This window comes from Glandiceps talaboti, chromosome 7 (genome assembly GCF_964340395.1).
Source record: "Glandiceps talaboti chromosome 7, keGlaTala1.1, whole genome shotgun sequence".
In the NCBI taxonomy this organism is placed as follows: Eukaryota; Metazoa; Hemichordata; class Enteropneusta; family Spengelidae; genus Glandiceps; species Glandiceps talaboti.
The window spans coordinates 21,409,691-21,428,819 of NC_135555.1; the positions used below are offsets into that span (position 1 = coordinate 21,409,691).

General features: G+C 32.9%; 2 protein-coding genes across 2 annotated transcripts in view; one reads left to right on the forward strand and one right to left on the reverse strand.

Annotated features, from left to right (window-relative positions):
- LOC144437160 (RAB11-binding protein RELCH homolog) overlaps window positions 1-3,947 on the reverse strand; it is a 48,625-nt gene extending 44,678 nt beyond the window's left edge. Inside the window, exon 1 of the mRNA XM_078126029.1 lies at window positions 3,641-3,947. Within this exon, the coding sequence (XP_077982155.1) occupies window positions 3,641-3,947 (307 nt within the window). The remainder of the gene's footprint in view (window positions 1-3,640) is intronic.
- Window positions 3,948-8,259: 4,312 nt separating this feature from the next.
- Window positions 8,260-19,129, forward strand: part of LOC144437767 (GPI ethanolamine phosphate transferase 1-like) — a 50,983-nt gene continuing 40,113 nt past the window's right edge. The window contains exons 1-10 of the mRNA XM_078126788.1: window positions 8,260-8,483; window positions 9,823-9,944; window positions 10,737-10,835; window positions 11,347-11,453; window positions 12,488-12,743; window positions 13,347-13,463; window positions 13,956-14,149; window positions 14,669-14,803; window positions 15,452-15,531; window positions 16,434-16,694. Coding sequence (XP_077982914.1) covers window positions 8,260-8,483; window positions 9,823-9,944; window positions 10,737-10,835; window positions 11,347-11,453; window positions 12,488-12,743; window positions 13,347-13,463; window positions 13,956-14,149; window positions 14,669-14,803; window positions 15,452-15,531; window positions 16,434-16,694 — 1,595 coding nt within the window. The remainder of the gene's footprint in view (window positions 8,484-9,822; window positions 9,945-10,736; window positions 10,836-11,346; window positions 11,454-12,487; window positions 12,744-13,346; window positions 13,464-13,955; window positions 14,150-14,668; window positions 14,804-15,451; window positions 15,532-16,433; window positions 16,695-19,129) is intronic.

The following is a 19,129-nucleotide window of genomic DNA, read 5'->3' on the forward strand; positions in this document are numbered from 1 at the left end:
AATAAAAGCCAAAAAAGCTGGAACAATTGTAAATTTTTTATCTATGCATTTTACATGTATATAATGTTGATTGCAATAATATACTTATGTAGTTGAATTATCATATACATGTATCTAATTACCATTTACTTGATTGTGCATATTTATGCATATTTTCACATTTTGTACATGTCTATACATATTAAGATCCGTGTATAATTCTACCATCCTAGTTATTCATTAATTTATGTTGTTTTGAATTTTTTTTTGTATAAAACTTATATTTTGAACTGTGAGTATAAATGGCACTGAATACAAAATGTGTAGATTCCTGACGAAAGTCATATGTGTAGCACCATAAAATAGAAATAACAGGTTTTAAATTCAATCTCATTGGGAGCAAGTTCTAGTCATTTTATATCAAACTCCTACCTATCTCCTCAAGTTCTAGTTTCCTCATAAAGTGTACATTCTCTTTAGTTGGACTGATCTTCGTTTATTTAACAAACACAAAATGTAGTCACTGTCTACTTTAATGTATTTGACACAATTGTTTATCAATGCATGGTTATACCAACAACTTATTGGCAGGTACAGTACTAAAAATAAAACTGCTGGTTGGGGTAAGGTGATCTAAATATACATGATGATGTAGATTATATATTTATCTCTAAACAGTTGTTTGCCATGTATGCATAGTTCCCTCTGTCTCTACAGCGCCTTGATATATAAAGCCTAAAGGCCAAGGTTTCAATCCCAGGTTCTCACATTAGTATCATCTTATCAGTGGAACCAAGTATTACATACATGTAGGATTAACTTTTTTATAGCTCTGCCAGGCAGCTGTTTTTCACACTTTAAATTTCAATCCTTTTTCTAAACAGACCTTTTAAGACTTAGGATTACAATTCTAGTTTGAAAAACAGTTGTTGGATCATGTTTATTATATCAATAATTTCTGCTTATAACTAAAAATTTAAAATTTAAATAAGTGACAGAATTTTTAGTCACTCAATTTATATTAGCAGCTGATAAAGCTGATACACTAGTCTTCCAGAAACATCGATTTGAACTTCCTGTATTTTTCTATCCTGGAGTATTTTGATGTTATTCCCCACAATTTTTCTTCATTCAGCCAAGGAAAATATGAGTGACCTAAGGGGTCTTTGTCACTAGGAGGTGATAGATGAGTAGTGACAACCCTTAGGTCACAAGTATTTTCCTACTGAATGAAGAAAAATATTGGAGAAGAACATAATCATACCAGTGCCAGGAAATTTGGGGAAAGTAATATTGATTTTGAACATTTTGACTTATATTTCGAAAACGGCAGATCCAGTGATGTAGACACGCATTGTAATGACATAGACATGCGTTGTCGTGACATAGAACAACCAGAATATATATCACATATTTTTTGTTCTAAATGGCTCATACATGGTATAATGATTTTGCACATTAATTAATTTTATGCAATGTATTGACTAACAAACAAGGACTTGTCATATGTTGTCAAGTAGGACGCCATGATAAAATTATTTCATAAATTAAAAATCCAAAATAATTACCCAACCCTCATACATATGACCACTTTAAATGAACCAATTTCACTACAACTTTAGCTAAGGCCCCCCAAAAAAAGAACTGTTCTGATCACCATGAGAAAGGCGGTTTGTTCAAAATGTGGAGGTATTGCTTCGGAAACGTGTTCAAAAACTCATTTTGGATCAATGTTGTTGTAGATTAGTTTTCAGGAAGGGTAAAGTGTTTCCTAAGACTGCCATGGGTGGTGATGTTTTGGTTATAATTGTTGATTTCAGAATTACATCGGATTGTTGAAATTGTCGTGTACCTCCGCTGTATTAGCTTGTAACTTTCGCTGTTTCTCAACTTCTCTCTTATCCAAAACACTCACCGGTAAAGGCATTTTTTGAATATCGTAAATACCTATAATAACGTCATTATTTTGTATTATGATCATCTTAGACTAGAATATCACCATCCTGCAATGGAATATTAGTTTGCAAGTGACTGTGGCCATGACGGTAATATTCATTATTTCCATGCGGAAGGCAAGGGTATCATCAATATTACAGGCATGACCACACATTTGATTTGACGTTATAGGACAACATCAAAACATACTGGGTAACATCACTTTTTTTTACATGTAGAATGTCATGTGTCCCCGTTCTAGCCAATGACATCATCTATGGCAACAGTGAGGTGTAATAATTGATAAGCTATTAACAGAGTAGGCCCTGTCCCCACAGTTACCACATATTGGTTGATAAATAAGCTATTAACACAGTAGGCCCTGTCCCTTCCAGAATTGATCTGAAACTGATTTACACTGAATCTATTAAGTTAAATCAGTTCAAAACTGGTTTCTATCCCCACAAGAGTACTGAGTTTGAAATGATTCACTTTTGCATTTGTTTCAAACCAATTGTAATACTTTGAATCAGATTGAAACCATCTTCTATAAAGGTAGTTTTGAACTGATGATTCAACCTAAATCAGATCAAACAGGTTTAGTGCATGTGAAAGTAGAAGAACCGACTTTGATTTGATTTTGATCCAATTCAACATTCCAGGACTATAGTGTTCACACTATGTATGGTTGTCATAGTTACAGCGTGGTGGTCCTCAGTAGAATCAAAGATTCATTGTTGATGCTCTTTTTAATCATTTGCTTCTACCAAGGTAGTCATCACAATGTTGAATCCCTAAGTCTACGTCCTTAGTTTCTGTTTGGATGGAGTTAGCTAAAATATAATCTAGAACAAAGGTGAAAATGCTTTACCTACAGTTGTATGCTTTAGATTGGAGATAAAAATAAATAAATTTAAATCTGATTTTGAATTCTAAATGTTGAACTAAAATTAATAAATGCATAAATTGTAATGTATTTCATTGAAATTTGATATCTATACTTATTATATCGTTACTTCAGATTTAATGACATTTTTAGGCTCACAAGCTGTAGAATAAAATTATTTCTCAATTCCAAGGTTGCTGTAACTCTTGATGATGAAAGCAGAAATGATGTTTCATAAGAATATACATCCTCCTTGTGTCTGATTTGCCCACGCAAGTTATTATAAGTGCTAAAACATCTAATAATATCACATTTATATGGTCTACTACTTGAACCAGTACTGTGTGTCGTACAACGTATGGCCATGGATCTATTATCTCAATAATAGATCCATGGTACAGCCCACGAGCTGTTATGAAAATGACCCCATGGTGACCCTTCAAGTTCAACGGAGTACTGTATAGTGTTATCAATATTTTGTTTATATCCAGTATTACTAATTAGTTCAACATCATTCGGGTACAGTTGATGGCAAGGAGAAAGTTGAAATCAAAATTTATGAATATATAAATTTTGAAGTCCACGAGCTCTTGGCCAAAACGACAATATACTGTTTGCTGTAATTGTAAGTGATATGGGTTACAATGGTATTCACAGCTACTTTATAAATATAATCTTATAATGTCATGTTTTTGAGACCAGTGGCAATGTACAACATGTACACGCCCCTCTGTCACCGAAATTGGACATCAATCAAATCACACGTCGTATAACCCTTCTACAACGCCAACGATGAACACCGTAGGTAATTTTCAAGGTTCAATGAGATCGTACACTTACACAACTGCGGTGACGAATCCTTCTCTTGCCTTTCGAAATTTCCCGGATTAGAAAAATAGTCTCTCAGTCGAGGCAGCTCTCGTCCGCTTTCCACAAGCTCCGTATGCAACTCAAGGGCTGTCAAAACGAAGTGGTCTTTCAATAGTTTAGCTGCCACTTGGTCAAGAGAAACATGTTCATCGTTTACTACGGTTGTTTTAGCAATTGGTTCTTCTACATCTTCTGCAATTATTTCTGAATTTTCTATAATACTGTCTTCGATCGGTTGAATATCGGACAAAAAGGGATTGTTATAGTCGTCCTCCATATTGAATCATGTCTGGTCACGTGGGTTAATTTCCCATGTGCCCTTACGAGGTGCCAAATTACATGAATTCGCATTAACTTATATTAACGTATATTCTTTTAAGCAGAAAACAATTCTCTTGCTAATTATTTAGTAATTGTGATGTATTGAAGCCACCAAAGTAATTTAGAAAAATGTACGGGTCATTATTTAAAAATCACATTCTGCTAAATCATACCGCATGGGGGCGTATTACCGACGGCCATGTTGAAATTCATAGTCGGAGAGCAGGCAGCTTTGAGCGCTAGGTATGTGTTTTTGCCAATGAAATCCATGTTTTTAATTAGTTACGACCTAATAACTGTGGCGGTTAGTTAAGAAACGCTCGTCGTTTATCACGAATGAAATTGAGCTTCCAAATTGAAACACAAACGGTGAAACGAGTTAATATTTATTTTTGTTTTGTATTTGTAAACAAACTGCAGACGACGCTTTCTGCCGTGCGTTTCGACGGTGCATTGATGGATTAGTAACTCGGTAATACTTTCCATGGACGTTGTCACCCTCCATGAACGGTCACCCAGTCACTATCAAACTTGATATCGTACATTAAAAATCATTTCGCGATTCTTATTTAATTTTTGTCAATAAAGTTGATAGTCAACGTGCACTTTAAAAACCCTCTTCAGGTCCATGTAAAGATATACATTGTATCCATGGCAGGATTAGGGACTCATGGAAATATCACCCGTGGCCATAGGTGATGCTTCCATGCTATCACATAGTATCAGAAGTACAAATAATTTATGTTGTTCCTTAGTTTTTATTTCCCTGCTGTTTTATTCTATATTATACAAGTAATGTTCCTCAGCTCAACCCAAGCATTGGAGTTATACACAGTGTTATATGTAACCATACACAACATTCACCACACAGTATTTAAGAAGACTATTTCCCTGTTGCAATAATTAAATTACAAGTTTCCTAGATACATTGATTACAATCCCACCCAACCAATGTAACTAAACTTAACTTTGATAGATGAACAAAGTCAGTTGTGAGATATAGTTAACAATTTCTAACATATTCACATTTGAAGCATAACTACCTGATTGGCAGAATTTATCTAATGAACAAATAGAACAAGAAACATGTTCCTATCATCCCAAACACATTCATAAACACCCTGTTGAGTTCAGATAGAGAGATAAGGTATCTTATGGATGATGTATACATATATTCAGTGTTGCAGCCAGAGGGTTTTTTTGGGTCATTTGACACACATTTTGTGGACCTGACCCACAATTATGGAAGTGATGGGTCATAGATGACCCACCCTAAAATTGTATGCAAATATGTTTAGCAATATGACCCCGCCTATAGCAACAGCCAAATGATCACGTATAGTACATAGATAACAACAGGGTTGGATAGGCAACTGCATAATCATATAGCAAATATCTAGCATGGATCGGCATGTGGGTAAATATTTGGAAAAACTGTACAGTTGTACTACAATGCCATCAGCGCTTTTTTTATTATGTCCCCAAAAAAATTTATGATGACCCAGAAAAATGAAAGTCTTGTGACACTATGTCCAACTCTTTCAAAAGGCTGGCTGCAACTCTGATGTTGTATGTATGTCTGTGTGAATGTTCATATACATCTGGTACAATGTGCCTTTATAGGCTCTAAGGAAAGACATTGTTGTGGGTCAAATGACAAGATGGGGTTTTCTTGGGGGTGACTGCATAATAAAGGGATGGGGATATATCAACTTTTGGTGGGTCATCCCGTAGTTGGGTATTAGAGAACACTAAATTATGATTACTCACAAGAAATTGATGTGTTACAGTGTGTGAGTGACATGTCAAATTGGCTTGGAGGACAGTCGCACAGTATGTACATATATACATACATACATACATACATACACACACACACTGTACATACATACATATATACATACACACACACACATACGTACGTACGTACGTACGTACGTACGTACATACATTATACATACACTCACTTCACACAAGCACACATACATACATACGTACGTACGTACGTACGTACGTACGTACATACATACATACATACATACATACATACATACATATACATACATACATACATACATACATATACATACATACATACATACATACATACATACATATACATACATACATACATACATACATACATACATACATACATACATACATACATACATACATACATACATACATTCACTTCATACAAGCATACATACATACTCACACATGCACAGGCACACATTGAATGTAAACGATATAGTGGTATTGCATTGATTCAAAATTATACATATATTTAGTGGCATAAAACATATGTAGCTATAACAGTCCATGATTGACATGAGACAAAAGATAATACTGATAGACCAAACATCTCACAACAGAATCCAGTCCCCATGCCTTGTAATACAGTAACTAATACAATATAATTTATGCTATCTCTATCTGTTGACATTCATGTATGAAATACACATGTGAGACGCGGTCTTTTTTTTCCATCATTAATTTACATTGATCTACTAATAATAAACAATCCACTTAATAGTACTAACTCATTTCATAACTTTCACTTTGTTGAAAGAAACCATCATACATATGAACTTGAAATTAAAATGTCAGTGTAATTGATGGTGAAAATATGGTTTAGTTTATGATAACATACTCGTGTATTGCCTTCTGACAAATGTAAATAAAAAGTATTGAAGAATAGTTTTATGTGGTGTTTTAGAGATTTAGAGATTTCACTTGATAGCAATCTAATAGCAACTGTTACAGTTTTTGAGAATTGATATTGCTACCATAGGCTGTGTGTACATGTATAAAGATTATATACTAAGGGACAGTCGCACAATGTCACACAAGCTCAATAAGCACACTTTGTTTAGGATTGCTGAACTTCATTTCACACTTCTAACCAAATTTCGATGGCAAACTTCACTTCTTCAATGATAACAATTTTTGTATTTTGTATACTGAAGATGTTGATAAATTGATAAAAAATTTACTTTTAATATGAGATATGGTACTGGATTTCTGGTAGTATTTTAGTGATCTTTAATGTGTTTACAATCATGTTTTAACATTACATCGCTCATAGTGGTATGACCACCACAGTTGAACAGTTCTCATCATAGTTTACATCATATATAAATGTATAATGTCACACTAGTGAGCATTCGTTTAGGGGGAGGGGGAGGGGGTATTGACCTGAACGAACAATATTTGTTTGTTGAGCTTGTGTGACATTGTACGATCGTCCCTATAGTTTAATCATAATACCATCAGCATCCATATACATATATGATATAAAAACTAGTTACCAAGTGAAACAATTCATTTATTGAAAATATATCATTGTTCTTACAAGACACATTTACCTTTTAGTTATAGAATGTTCATGTTTTAGTACATTTAAGAATATGAATTTGCTTTAAGCATAATACTGATATTACATAACCTCTTAAGTTTAAGTTGAAAATTGGTAAAACTCTTGGTTTGTATTTTTTGACCATATTATCCTGATACCATCATGTGAATTTATCAAAATATATACAAATCAGATTTTAAGTACTATTACTTGTACATTATTGGAATATGTGTTCACTTTTACTCCATGGCAAAGTGCAAGTAAAATCCTAGATACAATGTCACTGTATTTAATGATGAACAAATCTCAAATTTATAATAGTGCTGTATTAACTTATAGCTTTCTCAAATACTAGAAAATGTAAGACGAAAGCCAAAACCAAAGATGTCAGAAGAAAGTGAAGTTAGAAGGGGGGGGGGGATAACATTTGCATAGTTTCTATTAATTTGACATTAAAATCTGGAGGCTAGAAGGAGTTATAATAAATAGCCTTTACAAGTTTTATTATATTAGATTGGAAAGTTCTTTAAGCATACATGTACACTCTTGTCTCGTAAGAAGTCCAGTAAGGCCATTCCACACGGGTTCTGAGTTAATGCAATAGGAAAATGGAGTGCTCAGGGAAAACCCACTTTGTTCAGTAAAGTCAAACTGAATGACACTCTTACTTACAGCATGGCAATTTTAATAAAACCACAACCATAGGTAAATGGTTTAACTGCATGGACACTGACAACTACTACTACTACTATAATAATACTTTATTCTCATAAGTCATATGAATAAATTATAACAATATATTCAATGTACAAAGTTGAAAAGACACAACACAGATAGATGAAATAAATGCTTTCATATACTGTACTAAAGATATGTTTTTCTGTTTTTGTTGTTTGTTTCAGGCAGGATGAATTGGCAGCTCATAGTAGTAGGTTTACTGGTGCATGTAGTATTCTTCTCTTCTATATTCCATATTTATTTTACATCACCATTGGTACATGGTATGCCTCCACATACAACTCCACTGTCAGCACCAGCTAAAAGACTTGTTCTGTTTGTTGGTGATGGACTAAGAGCTGATAAATTTTATGAACTCGATCAAACTGGTGAGACCAGATCACCATATCTCAGGTGAGAAACCATGGTTTGAAATTTACCTATTATCTTCTTAGTATGTAGTCCATGTGTACCACCTGTTTTTGGATCTTTGTGGTCCACATCAAGATATTACTGGTCCAAATGTAAATCATTATCAGTATAGAGTCAATTTGTTTACAAAGCTTTCCCTCCAATGTGTATACATTATTTTTTAGAAATCTCAACAAAACCCATATCCAAGCCATACAGATTACTACCAAACTAGGGAGAGCATAGTGTTTCAATAAGGTGTCACGATGTCTTTTGTGTCTCACACAAGGTTTTTTTGTTATGAATAACAAAATTTATTAACCAAAATATAGACACTGATATTGCGCAATCACATCAAAAGATACATTTTATCTGACTATGTTTGATGAGAAAAGGAAGATTCAAACACAATACTGTGAAATTAAATATAATCTTTACAATTTATATCATTTGTCTATATTTTGCGTGTGTAATTTGTAAAAAAAAAAATGTCATGTGAGAAGTAAAACATCACACAGCCGAAATTAAACTTTGTTGCTTTCTCTAGTTTGGTAGTAAATGATCCATGTGGACCACTGAAAATTGAATTTCAAAATGAATAGAATTATCCTATGTGATAATAATTAACACTGTGGAAGATAACTGGAATTTAAAACATTGGGATTTAAGGCCAAATAAAAAAAGTTGTTTGGTTCCAGTTACCTGACTCCACCTAGTTTTTCACGCCAACACTAAACTTTTTTTACGTATTCGAGAAAAATAATAATAAAATTGCGAAAATCGTGAAGTCACGTAAAGAAATAGTGGGTGCGGAAACTGACATCAACTTAAAAAGACAATATAAAACTATTCTTCCAATCTGTAATGGCTGTACATCTGATAGGAAGAAATAAACAACATAGAGACCATATGGAAAACAATGGAAAACCTGAACTACACACTCACACATGGAAAAAAATATAATAAAATAAAATAAAAAATCTACCTACCCAGCCTATTTTAAAATTGAGTGTAATCAGCACCACACATTTTGTACACCTAAGTTGGGTTAATGTTTTGATAACATTTTGACATTCGATTTATCAGAAGTGCTTTCAACTTCAAGGCCAGAATTTCAATTCTAGATTCTTTGACCTCATAAATGCTATCATCTCACTAGAGCCTTAAGCATGTGACATACTATCATTCTTTTGTTGTGGACCAAATTTTCTATAACTCTGCCAGACAGCTCATTTTCACACCTATAATTTAAACTTTCAATAAGAAGGCACTTCACTACACTTTTAACCTTGAATAGGGAGAGCATTTCGTTATGATATACAATATTTTTTTCTATTTCTAGGAATATTATCTTAAATGAAGGTACATGGGGAATATCCCATACCAGAGTACCCACTGAATCACGAACTGGTCATGTGGCTTTAATTGCTGGCTTTTATGAGGATGTTAGTGCAATAACCAAAGGTTGGTCATAATAGATCTATCTGTCTTTAACAATAGCATTACCATTATAAACAAGAAGTTATTTATAAAGTACAGGTATATTGTACTGTAACCCTCAGAAAGCTAACTACGATAATATAAAACCCTCTAAGCACAGTAACTCTCAGAAAGCAATGTACAATATGGCTGTATGAGCCTCTAGGAGAGAATCTTCATCCCATACGAACAGTCCATGATTACTTTATGGTGAAATAGAATTTTTAAATCCATGTGATTTCTAAGGCCTGTCAGTTGCATTTACCAGTTTGTTAACAAAACACTTCCTGTATGTATGTACAATAACACACTTCTTGCACATTTTTCAGGTTTTTTAGCAATTAATGAGCTAAACTTTGCAAACACAGACTTGATTTTTGTTCTTTCACATTCATTTCTCGAGTTCAAAAACTTAGTATAAAAGTTGTTTCATTCATAAAATCCAAAATAGATATCCAATTCTCAACTATATGCCTTTTTGGCCACTTCAGAGTTGCTGAAGTAGGCATTAAATGAAGTTCAACCTCCCAAGATTTTTTATATCTTTTTTTTTGAAGGTTATGGTCAAATAAATATAAGAAATCAATAAAATCTTACTCCCACCCCACTATGTATGAATAAATTAATAAAAACTTTTGAATATGCTTAATTTTGCTTTGACATGGTTATTGTGTTAATTGAATTAAAAGATATGTATTCATTCCATAGCTATTGACAGATGTATTGGTAATTAGCTGGACCATATATATTTTAATTCTTTATATATCTTTGTTAAAGGCTGGAAAGAGAATCCAGTGGAGTTTGATTCAGTGTTAAATCAAAGTAGATACACCTGGTCATGGGGAAGTCCTGATATTGTTCCAATGTTTGCAAAAGGTATGTATACCATTTTCTATTTACATTGTATATAGTTAAGGCTTAGAGGCAAGATCAAAAGTTTAATATTGGATAAACAACATAATTTCTTAATTTCTACCACAGATTTTGTAGTACTGGTATGATGAACCAATATTTCTCTTGTCTTGTAATTTCAATAAGTGATTTTTTATCAAGTTACATAATGTATAGACTATCATTTACAGAATTCAAATCTAGGAAAACTTGGTGAAAGTATTCCTTCTGTCAAACCATACCCACAACATTACAGTTCGATTATCATCATTTTATCACTGGCATAAAAATGATAATGTGAACACAGCTAAGGACTCTCACCATATACAAACTATCATGAGAAGTTCTTGGGTTAAAATTTTCATTTTTGTTACAGTAGTAAAAGTATTACATTTGATAGTAGCCTATTTTATGTAACAGTACACCATGATCTGCAGGAAAACATTGTCCTTGTAAATTCTTTAACACCAAGTATTTGTTTTTTTCATTCTACCAGGTTCTGCTAAAGATCATGTCTTTACAAAAACATACCCAGCTGAAAGTGAAGATTTTGCTGGCAGTGATTTAGCTAAACTGGACCTATGGGTCTTTGATCAAGTCGAGGTTAGTTGTTCACCTTCACATCAACTAGAATTGTTAGATAAAGCTAAAAGTTTTACACAAACCAATCTACTTGAGGTAATTGCCAATATTGTCAAAGTTTGGTACACTAATATGTAATTAAGTGGATGAGGATTGGGTAGTCATTTTGAATTTTGAATTTATAAAACAATTTTATCATGGCTTCCTACTTGAAAAATCAATGTGAAACAACATTGACCAACTTTGTGTTTGTAACTCAATACATTGCAAAAAGCTAAAGAAATATGTAAAAGAAGTTTGTTATTTTACATACAATAACAAACTTTTTACATATTTATTACTCTTTTGATATTAACTGAGTTACAAATAAGGACTTGGCATATGTTGTTTCACATTGTTTGCTCAAGTAGGAAGCTATATGATAAAATGGTTTTATAAAGTAAAAATCCAAAATAAAATACCCAGTCCTCATCCATATGACCACTTTAAGAATGATGGACAGAAAATTTTTTGGTGAAAATTAAGTAAAGCTAGCATGTGACAGGGAGTTATATTACAACATTGCATTGTGGGAAAAGGAAAATTTGAGTGATAAAAGGGGCGTGTCACGTCATTTTAGATCCATACATTTACCATAATATTTCCATTTCTATATTTTCTTTATTGCTCTCACATTTTCAGCACATTACATTATTGAGTTATGTATATAGAGGTGTATGCATATATCTGTGTGTGTGTGTGTGTGTGTGTGTGTGTGTGTGTGTGTGTGTGTTGTGCGAGCATGTGTGTTTGTGTGTGTCTGTGCATGCTGTAAGTACATTTGTTTTACTTTTCTTTTGAAGGTTTGTTATGTCCCATTATCGATATGACAAATGTATGGGCCATGGACAAGACTACTTCCGCTGAATTATTTCCATGGTCCACATCAGATAACAATTGTCTATTTCTTTTGTTTTCATTTTGTATATTTGTATCATATATGTGTTCTTTGAAAGCGTAGCTTATTGTTGTTATCTAGGGAAATAAATTTCATTCACTCTTTCATATGTGTGTAGAAAATGCTGAAAGATGCCAAGAGCAACAAGAGTTTGAAGAGTCAACTAGAATCTGAAAAGATTGTACTGTTCTTACACTTGCTGGGTATTGACACTAATGGACATGCACACAAACCATTCTCTGAGGAATATTTACAAAATATTCAGATAGTTGATAAAGGAATTGAAGAAACTGTACAACTTATCGAAGACTATTTTGACCATGATGGTCAAACAGCTTATGTGTTTACTGCAGATCATGGAATGACTAATTGGGGTAAGAAACAGTTTGTTTACATATGATATGTATAACAAAACAATAAATGGGTATAAAAAATGGTTGTAAACATCCTACAGATTGTCAATTATGCAATAATGGCCAGGGTTTTTTTGTGAAATCAATAGTGTAGAAGATGACTTCCACTTTTGTCTTGTTGACACTCACTTTATACTCACTCTGAACTATGAACAAAGAAATACATTCCCTGATATTTTTATGGTTGTTGGTACTTGTTGACTTGTACCCTATATGGATGCCAAAGTACACTTTTATACATTGTCTTTGCTCTTCCCTGTCTCATCTGTCGCTGTCTCTGTCTCTCTCTGTCTTTCTCTTTCTCTTTCTCTTTGCCTTTCCATTTATCTTTCCACCTGTCTTTATCAGTTTGTCTCAACTTGGCTCTGTCTCTCAATCACTCTTAGTTTGTCACTGTCTTTTGACTTTCGCTGTAGTTTGACATTCACAAAAAAAAGAAAGAGTTATAAATGATAAGAAAACAGGAAACCTCTCAACATCTACAGCGCATTGGAGTGTTTTTTTATTTAAACTCACCATGTTTCATAGATAATTTTAGCCTGTGATATTTTGTTTGTCTCCCAGGTTCACATGGTGCTGGGCACCCCCATGAAACTCTTACACCCCTAGTAGCTTGGGGTGCTGGTGTCAACAAAGCACAACCAGGTACACCTGATGATCATGAAGATGGTTTCCAAAAGGGTATGTAGAGATACCAGTATTGTAGAACTTATCTTAGGCTAGTATTTTTAAACTGCGATCTGGACACATCGACAAGTTACCAATGGTTGGTGTACCCAGGATAGGTGTTTACAATCTCTTGGATGGTGCTTACAAGTCTTCAGCTCGTATAAAAAATCTGTACACAAGAATTTTGTTTATGTATAAGAAAGCATTTTAGTCACTACTTATTTTTCTGCTTTTGTTTTCCATCAAAAGAACCGAAATTTGTTTTGCAAATATTTCCAGGTTTACAGTATGCTTAAAACCATACCTGTACTTAACCACGTTAGCACCCTCACTCGTAATAATACTATTTACAACTAATAACTAACTAATCCTTCTGATTCCAGCTGGGACATATAAGGCTGCCACCAACTTCTGCCATGGTTAACAAAGGTAATAATTATGCCTTCATTAGCATAACTTCATCCTGTGGTTTTTGACTTGCCCCTTTATCTGTGTTGTTCTTAGATTGGAAGTTACCACACATAAAGAGATGTGATGTGAGTCAGGCAGACATAGCACCGTTGATGTCATCGTTGATTGGACTACCCTTCCCTCGTAATTCCGTCGGTGTTTTACCACTAGATTATTTAAACAACAGTGATCTGTACAAAGCTGAAAGCTTACTAACTAATGCCTTACAGATGATTGCGCAATATGAGGTGAGCAAAGTATAATAGATCGACTAGAGTTTACTGGAATCTATCGTAATGATTGGATATCCACAGGAAAGTGAAAAATATCTGAGCCAAAAATAACAATGCAAATTTTTGAACATTTTTATTTCTACTGTCTTTATACAAAATTTTGTGTAGAATTTTAAAATGGCATGAAACTAATAATATTTGAAATGAAAGAAAGGTGTTTCCATGGAAAATGAGTACATTTCTTTATCTCACGAGCAAGGTAAGGGCTATGAATAAGTCATCATGTTGAACTTGAAAAGCTTTCTTTTTACTTTCAACAGAAAAAAAATGTTTTGTTAGCAAGATGAAAGGTGTGAATAATGAAAACTTTAATGCACATTCACAGCACTTAGACATAAGGAAAACTATACCAAAAACTATACCAAGTTTGTTTTTATTTCTTGTTATCAATAATAATATTATAAATATATTATTATTGGTTTGGTGTACATGTGGGGTTTGTCCTCTCAAAAGATTTTGTTATTGTTTTCACAGGTGAAAGAAGCTCATATGGAAAGTACGACTTTATCAATGTTTTTCACACCATTCAAACCTCTGATAGCGAGTGCTAAGGCTGATTTGTTTAGAAAAATAAGACGTCTAATCAACCAGAAAGACTACCATGACGCTGTGAGTATGAAAAAAAGATATAATGAAAGATATTAATCCAATGATAACGGTTGAAATATGTTTTATTCATCACGCCTTGAAACATGAGAAATAATGAAGGGAAATATCATAAAAATTTGTACATACATTCCTCCATATGAAAAGGGAATTATTATTTTTTTTATATTTCTGTCTTGGTTTCCTGTTTGAGATATCATTTTTGTAACAGGTATTGATCCACACTAACTAAATCTGTATTTATTTCCCATGGTTATTCAGTATTTACCAGTGATTGTGATTCCATTCTGATGCTGATTTGTGTCAGTTAAATAAGCAGACTTAATACAGGGGAATTCCATGCCAGGAAATAAAGAGATTTGCATAAACTATGGGTTCATTTCATGATTTTTACATCACTTACAATCGCAATTTCAGATAAACATCCAGATAATCTTGTGCTGGGCCATTGCATCGTGGGAGTCAGCAGAAATAATATATTCATGGTGGAACAAGGAATACATTGTATTAATGACTCCTAAGTGCCTATTTCCTTCATGAATATTCATTGTTCAACCATGAATATATGTAATGTAACATTATCATTTGACCATAGTAATGCCACTATAGTCAGATTTGTTCTGAATATTTCTGTTTTTCTTTAATGCATAGATTGATTTAACACATCAGTTACTAGAACATGCCATTGAAGGACTCAATTACTACCAGAAGTATGATAGATTCTTTCTTGGGTAGGTTTGTTAATTTCATTTTGATGCAATCTCTCTTCATTTCTTTAAAATTAGAAATTGCAAACGGTAAATTTTCCAAATCACATGTTATGTTTGAAATACAAATTTGTTGCTAATGAATGATAACATAGCTACAGTGTCATAAATTTTGCTGGCAACAATTTGTATTTTATTTTCTTGAACCCATTGTATTTGTTATGGGGGCAAAAGCTGAGTTAATTTGTTTTGGGAGAATACATTTTTTTGATGTACTTTGAAAGGTACATATTGTATTCTAATACATATTTAACAATTGCATTTAATTGGTAGAACTCAAGCCGATATTTAGGAATAATAGTAATACATAAAAAGATTAAATGACATGATTTATTATGCATTCACTAAAATGTGTTAAGGGTACCATTATTATGCTATCAATTGTGCTAATGACACCAATTTCAATTCTATCAACGCATGCATCTACATTCATAACGCTATACTTAGTGCTTTTATGCAAGTACTTTCACTCATCAAATATCGTTTGAACTCAGCTTGTGTCCATTTAAAAGTGGTGAACCATCCCTACTCCTATCTTAGTTAGTTTTAAAAGGGGAAACGCCACTCCAGGAAATAAAGAGATTTTCAGAAACTTTGCGTTCTCGAGAATCATTTCGTGATTTTACATCATGTAATTTTCACTCTGTTTAATACCAAGAAACACCAAATTGAAACTCTATTGTTCTATCAGTGGAACACCATTGCCTTTAATATGTGTCTTAACAGACATGAATATTTATTAGATGGACACTGAATATTCATGACTCCTAAGAGTTTATTTCCTTCAGAGACACAGCGATGACTGTGTAAACAGTTCTTTTGTCGGTGATTTGATTGTAATACCTATTTGTCACTATGACTTACAGGACAAGTATAGTAGTAGGCTACCTTGGCTGGATTGCCTATATCCTACAGATTCTACTGAGGCACCATACTAACATCTGTCAGAAAAGACTCAAGATTGATAAACTAAATGATTCAGCATTTATCCGTGAACGCAGGATAAACATAGTCTTTATCGCTATCACTGTAGTTGTTACAACACTCCTCACTCTACAGAAGTCTCCAATTATGTATTACATCTACTGTCTTATGCCTGTCGTTCTATGGAATCAAGCAACAAAACAGTAAGTAATTCACCTCTGATTTCGAACTTTTTTTCACATCTTGTCTACTTGTGATAGTCATTGGATGAAGACGCAACAAAACCGTATGGTTAAATTGAAATGGTGTACATATCTAAAAAGTAAACATTAAAATGGACATGTGGATGAGGATTTGGTATTTCTTTTGGATTTTTAATTTATAAAACAATTTTATCGTGGCTTCCTACTTGAAAAATCAATGTGAAACAACATAGACCAAGTCTGTGTTTGTAACTCAATAAATTGCAAAAGATTACTAAATGTGTAAAATATTTGTTATTGTACATACAATAACAAACTTTTTTACACATTTTTTATATAAGTTATTTTAGAATTTAGTGAAGTATTATATATACCAAAAATACATTAATATGGTCCTCAGAGGGGATACTGGGAAAACATTACTGTATAATGTACTTTAATTGTTAATTTATCAACACTGATCATCATCACTTTTTCACAGTAGGCACTCATTTTCAGTCAGAGGAAAGGGATACCTTGCGAATTCATTCATTTTCATTTATCAGTACAGAGCTGGAATCGATCAAAATTTATACAGAAGTGACATGTGGACCGTGCTATAAAACTCCCATTAAATGTATCGTTGACTGGTCTCCTTGTGTGTGTGTGTGTGTGTGTGTGTGTGTGTGTGTGTGTGTGTGTGTACGCGTGCGCATGCGCGCATGTGCGTGCGTGCATGCATACATGGTTGTATACATAATATTATATACAGATCATAGTTCATGCATAGGATTGTGAAATTCTTTTCTAATACATGATATAATTTACTATCATGGTATATTTTAATACATGTATATTCATTTGATTGGATAATAATAATAATAATTCAGATCTCATACATAAAATATTATGTAATCAATTATATTTCATAAAGAGTCAGAATTCTACACTAGCTACATCTGGAGCATTTTGACCAAAGCTATATTTACTAAATATTAGTCAATTATTTATAAAAAGACATTGTATCTGTTAATTAGTGTCAATATTATATGCATGCAGTGTAGTGTTAAATTTAAGTCTTGAACGAAAGCTTAGTTTTGAATCTGTCACCATGTTCGAACTGTACTAGTTGTAACCGGAGTATCATTTTTCATTCAGACACAACAATACATTCCCAGAAAATTGTTAATATCAATAGCTAGACATTGCACATGTTAATCAGTGGTTGATATTATCCATAAACAGTACAGAAAGAGGTTGAAATTATGATTGTTGTTGAGGGAGCTGATTTTAGGGTGTGGACCCAAAAATTAATTCAATTGGATTTATTGTACTACTAGTATATCATGTATACAGCCACAAAAAATATGTTTACCCATAGGGGATGCAATACTATTCAGAGTGTACAATATTACGAGTAAGTTAGTCTATCTAACAACACATTTTATAAAAAAAATGTTTTAGTGACAGCCAATGTAGCTTTAATAAAAGCATTTTGTTAACACAACTAAAAATGATAATGAATAATTTCCATCTCAATTACAAAATAGATTATAAACTTATTAAACATAGACTGAACTTTGGAAATAAGAGTCTTAAAGTGGCCATATGGATGAAGATTGGGTACTTATTTTGGATTTTTAATTCACAAAACAGTTTTATCATTGCTCCCTATTTGAAAAATCAATGTGAAACAACAACCAAGTCTGTGTTTGAAGCTCAATTCAGTGCAAAAAGCTGAAGTGTGTAAAAAGTTTGTTATTGTACATACAATTACAAAGATTTTACATATTTATCAATCTTCTGCAATTTATTGAGTTACAACCAAATATTTTGAATGTGTTGTTTCACATTAATTTTTCAAGTAGGAACCAATGATAAAATTGTTTTATAAATTAAAAATCCAAAATAAGTACCCAATCCTCATCCATAGGGCCACTTTAATCATTTGCTGTTATTGTCAAACAAAAAAAATTTGATTTCCATTTCGTTTTCCTTCAGTTTTTTGAATGCAAATTGTTGGTATAGAAGTCACAATGATCTTGAACATTAACTCATTTTAAAATCCAAAATGGCCATTTTACGTTAACTGTTTGGTAAATTTTACAAATTGGTTTCCTTGCAAACAAGATGATGAGTCACTAATTTCTTTTTGTTATTTCAAAATGTCCAGGGAAAAAGCTTTTGTATGATAAACTTTAGAGAGATATAAATATCTTTAAATGGAAATTGAGCCCTGAGGTGCATTCTGTCTTAAAAGTGTTTGAACCATAACGGTGCGTCCAGAAATAAAGGATAAGGCCCAGTAAACTTAAATTGAAAGGTTAATAGCACCATTAATTTGTCCTTGAGAATTGACTACCACATGGTAAAAATGACCTACTGGGATCAATCTACCCTCATATTAGTAGGAGACATTGTGAAGTCACAGATGGTCAACTGATGTTGCTATTCTT